The sequence below is a fragment of the Lactuca serriola genome, chromosome 3, assembly GCF_051521515.1.
Source record: "Lactuca serriola cultivar US96UC23 chromosome 3, Lser_US96UC23_V15, whole genome shotgun sequence".
Lineage (NCBI taxonomy): Eukaryota > Viridiplantae > Streptophyta > Magnoliopsida > Asterales > Asteraceae > Lactuca > Lactuca serriola.
The window spans coordinates 99,098,265-99,106,874 of NC_136410.1; the positions used below are offsets into that span (position 1 = coordinate 99,098,265).

The window sequence follows — 8,610 nt, forward strand, 5'->3', positions numbered from 1 at the left end:
CACAAGTCATATGATGAGATTATAATTTGGATATTTATATCTTGAATTTTAAAGACGAGTATGTATCGGTTACCCCAAACCCAATGCGTTAATTTTGGTTCTTGACTTTTAGAATCTATTAGATTTGGCTTGTCGGGTTCAACCCATAGATTCATGGGTTAAGATTTAAACCCATAGTTTTTGGGTTTTAACCTATTTTTTTAGCAAATGTAAACAAAGTAAAACAAATTCCTTTCCACTGTTCCAACCATTTAACACTGATCAAAAACACCAAAATCTACTAAATGGTTAAAGGAAATATTACATCTGTCAAGTTTAGAAGTTTGCCAAAACATGAAAACACCATCAAAATAAAACAAAAAACAAGTCATTACAGCCAAAACATGAAAACACCAATATTCAATTCTTACGTTCCTTATTTAGTTTTTTATTTATTAAACTATATATTAAATATTAAATAATCAGAAATATATATTATGTGTCAGTTTTTAAACCCGAAACCGATTTTTTCGGTTTTTCAAATCTGAACCCAAAAACCGTCAGTTTTGGTTTGGTTTCGGTTCCATTGGTATTTGTTAGATTTTCGGTTTCCGATATCGATTTTGCTCATCCATATTAAATTCTATTGTTAAAAAGATACTTTTCTCCTAACTTAAACCTAGTCCATGCAACTTTTCCATGAGTTTAGAATCCATAAAAGATAATCTTGAAAAACCATTAATGATCAACTTACATTGTGATTACAATAAATCTACCAAAAAAAAAACATAATAATATTAAAGGATTTTCCATTATTCAAGCCAAAAAAATCTTGTTTGTCTTTACAAACCCATGTCAAACACCACAAAGACTAATCAGAAAATATCATCAACACTTTCAACCTTTTGTACTACATACAACATGAACATATCTCTCTTATAATCAATCCCCTAATTCATCATCTCACACTACCATCCATTCATTCATTCATTCTTTCTCTTCAAGTTAACTTCTTTCAGCCTGCAAACCAAATACATTAGTAAAAAAAAACAACTAAAATGCAATAATAAACAAAGAAATGAATGTAAATTTCTATTTCTTGCATTTAGATTAAAAAAAGAAGAAGAAGAAGAAGAAGAAGAAGAAGGAATCTTGCAAGAAAGTAAAAAATTACCTGAACCACTATGCTCTCCCAATTGCTGATTGTTATGGTAAACATAAAAACATCACAACTGCATAACTTTGTTTTGTTTAACACAAGGGGATGCTTTAAAAGCCTGACACTTCCACAAATTCCTCTCAACAACATTATTGCCAGGTGGCATCCCTACAGATAATGAGGTTTTAGAAGAAGGATGATGATCATGAACCTCTTTAGGGTTAGGGTTAGGGTTAGGGTTAGGGTTTGCTTGAAGTTGAAGTTGATCCCTATCATGACATATACTCAATGGCAACTTCTTCTGTTTCATTCTTCCCCTTTTTCTACCAAAAGAAGTCATACTCATATCATCATCACAAGATTTCACCTTTGAATGTGTTTGTGTCTGTGTCTGTATTCTCTCTCTCTCCCCATTTGTTGTAATATCTTCTTCTGCTTTTTTATCATTTCTATAAATCCCTTCAACAACTATACTTCCATTGCTAATTATACCGTTTTCTGATAACTTTTTAAGCTTATTATTATTATTATGAGCCTTTAACTCAGAGGGAAGAGGTACACCAGATTTTGAAATTCTAGGGGAGCTGTTTATGGCTTGGTGTAATTTACGTGCTAATTCTTCATCATTTGTCTTATTACCATTTTCTAACCTTGGTTTCTTATTGTTATACAACATTTGTACCTCAACTTGCTTATTCTTCTTTGAATTTGAATCTTGTTCTGGAGAAGATGGTGTTTCTTGATTTTGATCATCAACAATGGCGACTAATTCTAAAGCTTTTTTGGCAGCAGCCATGGCTTTGGATGCTATTACTGCTTTCTCTTCAGCTGCAGCTCTTGCAGCCATGGCGACTTTGACTGCAACTTCAGCTGCTGATCTTGAGGCTGCTACAATCTCCTCTTGTGAAGGATTATCAGTGCTTAAATGAGCTCTTAATAAGTAACTGATTCGGGTGTCTAATTTACTCAATGGGGTACATGTTGATGGTGAATTTGGGCTTCCATTGATGTCGCCATTTTGCTTTTTTAAACAGGCGAGTAGACGCTTTCTTGGAGGCAGAAGAACATCAGAGTCTAAACGATTAACATCACATACGTTTGCCTCCATTATTTGTTACATCAAAGTAATATCTTCAAACACTTTGTATGTGAATGCGATCTTCTCTGCATAGAAAGAAAAAAGTTCATACATCCTTATGGCATAATGAAATCAATCAACTAAATCCCATTTCTATCGGAATTGTTCAAACACTCAACAAAGGATTCAAATTTGAAATCACAACCCGATTGTTGAATCTAATCACCGCCCAAGTTGAATTGAGATAATTCAGATTCAATTTCACATATCCAAACAGAATTACACAATTTCAATCTCCTCAACTCATTGCATTAGAACAAAAGAAGAATTGATCGAATGAATTTACAAGGAAAGGAAATCACGAGCTTGATTCAACAAAATTGTGTAAATCCAATCGAGCTAATTAATGATCGAAGATGTGTTGGTTCTGTATTAATTAATCCACAATCCGATTGAGCAAATACAGATAAATTCAACAAGAGTTGAAGGAAATGAAGAGATATAACGTACCTGATCTTGTGAAAAGGCGGGGCATGTATTGTTAGAATTAGGGTTTTGAGATGTGGAAGGAAAATGGTCTGCAAGTAGTTTTAAGAAGGAGAGAGAGAATGAAGATGATATATATATATTGTCAGAAACAATTTCGATTGGTTCCAGTTCTAGAAACCCATAAAACGCAAATCCAGTAAATTTTTTTTTGTTAAACCAGCAGTTGTTAACTTCCAACCTCGTTTTGCCTTGGTATTTACGTATATGCCATCGTGAACCAAAAAGGTCTCAAGCAAACATTAAATTTGTTATTATCTTTTACCTATCAATTTTCATGGAGTGTTTGAATGTGGGTTTTAAAACCGATTATTATGACATAAAGCAAAAATAATTAGATGATTATGAACCTAGACTGAAAAATAAAGGGATATTTAAAAATATGAACATGAGATTTTGTCATTATAACAAATTTTTTATATATCTTGAAAAATATTGATGTCATAGAGAAATGTTTTACATAAAAACAATTCGGTGAACCGATATCGAACACGTTTCAAATGGCTCAAACTCTTGCATATGCCTACGTAGACAAAGAAATCAACCATTTTGTAGATGCGATTGTTGTATTCAAGCTAAGTTTTCAATTTCTTGGAGTAATAAAAACTATGAGGTTGTTTGGTAAGCATCTTAATGGTTCCATTAAGATGCAACGTTTGAATCGATAAGCATTTAGGGTGCTTGGCAAGGAAAAAATTACATTTGAATCAATCGAGCCTTTTAATCGCTCATAACCCTACAAACGATTAAGTTTTCTAAAATCTCATCTTTGACCTAATAAAAAAACACGCTTATATCTCTTTAGACACCTTCTACGACCTATCTGCATTCATCGACCCTGACGGCTTCCTTCCTTCTTCCATCAGCAGTTACCAATTACCGACACACTCATATTAACGACCACTCCATTTCTGTCATCCCCAAACATCCATGGTTTTTTCCCATTCTTGCATTAGCACCCTCATAATGGTAATCTCTCTCCATCTCTATAAGAATAATGTGAAAAAACGTGATTAACTATTCATCCTCTCTACTTTTGGTTGTTCTTCTTACATGACTTGGACCATCCTCAATCTCTCTCACACCATGGTATTTCTTTATATTTCTCTTATATTATAGCAATAATTACCTTATTACAACTATGTTATAGCCAATTTGCCAAACTTTTGTTTGTGTCGGTGAATTCCTGATTTAGGGTTTTTAGAGACTGAATACTTTTTTTTACCATTTGCATAATAGTTTTTGGGCCTATTTTTTGGTAAATTTCAAATTTTCATCTTATTTTAATAAATTAAAAATAATAAATAAATAAACTAAAATAATTAAAAATTACAAAGACTAGTTGTGTTATTTGAAAATATAAAAGTTAGGAGGTTAAACATTGAATTTGTGACATTTAGGTACTGTTTGTTTTTTAGAAAAAAAACTTCTTCAGACCTCTTATTGCTGCGCGGCGCAACAAACGCGCAACACTTTTCATCTCTTTTTCAGAAGTCTTCGGATTAAAAAACTTATGCGCGTTTTCTTCTTGGCGCAACACTTGTTTTGCTTCTTCCTACCTCTTCCAACCTCTTCTTCTTCTGTTTTTTTCTTGCTAAAATATTGATTATATATTGCTGAAATCTTATTTCACATTTTTTTTTCGTTTTTTTTATTATTCTTGTTGAAATTTTTTTTCCTTTTTTTTGTATTGAATAATAATAATTTGTTGATGAAATATCATTATTTTATGCTAAAATATCTTTATTTTTTTTTTATTTTTTTTGTTAAAATATCATTATTTTTTGCTGAAATATCATAAGTTATTGCCGAAATGTCATACATTATTATATTTTCGGTATTAAAAAACTATTTTCGGATTATAAAATCAGTTTATTTTAATTTTGTCATATTTGCAGCAGCCTGCAGACGTTAAAAAAACAAACACGCTTCTTATTACAGTCTGCAGCCGTTTGGTCCATCTCTTCTACTGCAGAGGGTTGCATAGGTGCTCCGCAAATTTTATAGATTTTTGTTTCAAAAAAACAAACACCACCTTAGAGTTTGAGGGTATAAAGTGACAAAATGGTGAAATCATGTTAGACTAATTGTTGATTCAATCAAGTAAAAGTGTAACCTCTAAAAAATACCAAGTAAAAATTTCATTTAATTAAACCAAAATCAATAATTCAGCTGTTCCAAAAGACAATCAAAGTAAAAGTATTCCCAGAACATCAGAGTAGATCGTAAAAAGTCAATGCTTAATAAATCTCTAGGAGATGTAGTGCAATCAAACCGAACCCTTCCTTTTGAAACTGAAAGTACCTGGAAACATTTAAACACAAAATCGTAAGCACAAAGCTTAGTGAGTTCACCAAAATACCATATATTATACAAGCAACGGGCCCCACCTAATGAGTATAACAGGCCTCGCCCTAACTCGTATAACGAGCCCCATCCAATGAGTATTATGTGTCTCTCCCTAACTCGTATAACGAGTTGCGCCCAATTATTATAACGGGCCTCGCCTTAACTCGTATACGGGCCCCGCCCAACATGCAAATATCACACAGACAACTAGCATCCTACAAGCATAATCTAAGGGTTGACATTGGTGCCTTCGACCTATGAGTACAGTGAAGAGACTTATTTGAACTATTCAACAGAAGCCCAACAGCTACGTCGGCAATAGAACATCCAACCCAAGCTTCCTAAAGCCAAACGGAAACCAATCCTTAGCTAAATGCTCAATTCTACTCAAGTTTGAGCAAAGGTCAAAATGGTCAACAAGTTAACGGTCAAAGTCAAAAACAAAATTGCCAATCAGCAGCTGTCACACCCCGAAACCGATCGCGGAAACGTTCCGGGGTGGAGGACGGTATGTAAAGTATCACAACCAATGTACATAGTAAGCATAGTAAACACAAAACATTACATTACATAGAATCATTACAACTGTTTGAAAATAAGGTAATACAGGTTTTATAGATACATTAGTTTAAGCAAAAGTAAAGACGTGACTTCCATATGCTCCATCTTTTGCAAAAGAACGCAAGATACCTGTCTAATGTTGACCTGAGAATACAAGCAGTTTTGAAAATATCAGCATAAAGCCGGTGAATTCATAAGCGGTTTGTTTTCTGAAATGAACAAGTTTCCTTTAGTTTTCTGAAACAGTTGTTATCCAAGAAAATCCCATATTTTCTTATAAGTAAGGTTTGGTTATCCGTTTGTTACACAATCTGGTTAAGAACAGTTTGTTATCCTAGGAAAAAACCTTATTTTCCTTAAAAGTTTGTGGTTGGTTATCGAATCTGAATGAAGTGTACATGAATCTACCATAATTGTAGTGTTTGTGTGAAGTTTCCTGAAAGCCTGGTTATCCTTGAAAAGTATGCTAGTTTTAACACGTATATAAAACTATTAATTAAATAGTAAACTAATTTCTAAGGTTATTAATTTACTAAGTTCTTTATTACTTAAAAGTAAATCTCCGTTATCTAAGTTTGCGAGTTCTATAACCATACGATAAACTAGATATGACAACGGAAGGCCAATATCATTTATGACTTTTGTCACCCGTAGACCTGTCGGTCCCACTGTAGCTAGCAGCAAGGTGCGGGGTAGTTAGCCCTGTATAGATCTATACACTCAAGTCACGCTCTCCTACTAAGAGATTCTGGTTACAGGGGCGGTCCTCCACTCGCGTATCTCCGTGGAGTGTTACAGAGGACGTTTCTCCAACCTTAAGAATAACGAATTTACAAGTAATAATGTGGAAAATCCTGTTTTAAGTTCTAGTTACAAAGGCGGTCCTCCACTCGCGTATCTCTGTGGAGTGTTACCGAGGAGATATCTAAAGTTCTAAGTTAATGCTTTTGACAGAAATGATGTGGAAAATCATTTGTGAAATATAAAATATAACATTTTATAACGAGTTTCACAAACAGTTTGAAATCTAACTCTGCAAGTTAAACGGTTGGTTAATACGGTTTTCCATGTTAAAAGCATACGGAATATAAAACATTTCAAATGAAATAATAAGTTTGAGTACAAGATTTCCTTGTACTTTTGCTTGTATTTCCCCCTGAAAACATTGAAAAACACTGAAAAAGGTGTAGGGGTATGAACTCACCAGACGAGAAATGTGTCGGATAGGATGCTAAGTGTCAGTTCGGGGCTTGAATACACGCGAGGTTCCTATGTAATATGAAGAGATACATAAATTGTATCTAATTAGACTTTGAACTACTAATCAATTAAGAATATACACTCCGAGGCGCGAAAACACTTCATATCAAGTGTTAGGAGTGATCCGGGTAGTATCTAAGGATGTGTAGGGCCTAGATAAGGAGTTTACTCTTCAAGAGTAAGCCCTTAGGGATGTTTACGGTCCAAAGACCATATCCCCATGAGTTTACGGCCGTAAAATCATGGGTGGTGTGTTCTTGGATGCTAATTGGTCTTACAATGCACAAGGGAAGGTTCTAGGGTTGAATCAAAGGCTTAGGAAGTGATCGGGTCTTTAATTGACCTTGGAAAGGAGTTTACGGTTTATGAAGGTGTTCTTGGTGATTTTACTACCTTAAACACATGATTTTATGGCAGTAAACTCATTTTTGTCCATGAATCATGTGTTTTGGTGGTTGTAGGTTAAGCATACAAAGTTCTAGGTCCAATTCTAAACTATACAAGGTGTTAAGGGCACTTAAACGCCCTATGTAGGTGTTTACGGTTTTGGGAGACCTTGCCAAACCATAAAATCAAGTGTGACTCATTTATGTATGTTTTGGTGCATCTCATGAAGAAATATAAGGTTCTAGGCACTCATGGAATCTTTTGGAGGTGTTTAAGGGGCATTTTAACACCTTAAAAGGTGTTTATGGTCCATGAAGGTGGGTTTATGGTCCAAGCATGTTCTTGGGCCATAAACTCATGTTTACTCCTCAAATGGTAACATTTTGGTGCTCTAAGTCCATTCATGCAAGCCCCTAAGTCATATCTAAGCACTAGAAGTGATTTGGAAGGGTTTTGGGGCTCCAAAACCCCATTTATAGGTGTTCACGGTTTGGGGAGGTTTCTGGACCGTAAACACAAGTCTTTGGTCTTTTTGGATGATTTAAACACGAATTTGAAAGCTAATCATGCTAAACTATAAGCTAGGATAGATCACTTACCAAATTGGAGCTTGAAAAGGGTGGTTTTGGATCAAAGTCGAGTTTTAGAGAGAGAGTAGACAGAGAAAGTTATGACGTGGTGGTAAAAAGCTAAATTGAATTTCACTCATCCTTTATATAAGGCTTGAGCTTGTGGCCCGGTGGAAATCTACCCGATATTGACGTTAAACGAGACTTATGGTCGTACCCGATTAATTGTTGTAACCCGACGTAGTTATAATTAAAAATTTTCCAAATAAATAACGAGGGTATTTTCACGCGTTTCTAATGTGTTTGGACACTCATGAGGTCATAATAAAAGTCTTAATTTAAATGACCTAATCCAAAATGTTAACGGAAAATTTTTAATACAAACGGTTTTACTGACGAAAATGGGTTACCGTGACGGAGTAATTTACGGGTTGTCACATTATCCCCCTGTTAGAGGGAATTTCGTCCCGAAATTTAGAATTAAGATACAAATCATATAACTGAAAAGACGTGGATATTTGTCTCATCGAGTCTTCGCGCTCCCAAGTGAACTCGGGTCCTCGCATGACATTCCAGCGAACCTTCACTATCGGGATACGGCTTTGTTTCGTACGTTTAATCTCTCTATCCATGATCTCGATTGGTTCTTCCATGAAGTTCAGACTTTCGTTGATCTCGGTCTCATCAAAGGGATTGCTAGGGTTTCATCGGATAGACACTTT

The 8,610-nt window shown here is 34.7% G+C and overlaps 1 protein-coding gene across 2 annotated transcripts; it reads right to left on the bottom strand.

Annotated features, from left to right (window-relative positions):
• Nucleotides 1-771: 771 nt before the first annotated feature.
• LOC145092939 (uncharacterized) lies at nucleotides 772-2,883 on the bottom strand. Of its 2 annotated transcripts, none has more exons than XM_079030940.1 (3): nucleotides 2,727-2,883; nucleotides 1,154-2,302; nucleotides 772-999 (listed from the first exon to the last, which is right to left on the bottom strand). In XM_079030940.1, the coding sequence occupies exon 2, from the start codon at nucleotides 2,244-2,246 to the stop codon at nucleotides 1,206-1,208; it is 1,041 nt and encodes a 346-aa protein (XP_078887066.1). In that variant the 5' UTR covers nucleotides 2,247-2,302; nucleotides 2,727-2,883; the 3' UTR covers nucleotides 772-999; nucleotides 1,154-1,205. The 2 variants fall into 2 exon arrangements, with proteins under 2 accessions (XP_078887066.1, XP_078887067.1); XM_079030941.1 differs by having other exon boundaries at nucleotides 1,154-2,297; nucleotides 2,727-2,877.
• Between the last annotated feature and the right edge of the window lie 5,727 nt (nucleotides 2,884-8,610).

Coding starts and splice junctions, on each gene's coding strand:
- LOC145092939 (XM_079030940.1), bottom strand. CDS start 2,246: ATGGAGGCAAACGTATGTGATGTTAATCGTTTAGACTCTGATGTTCTT.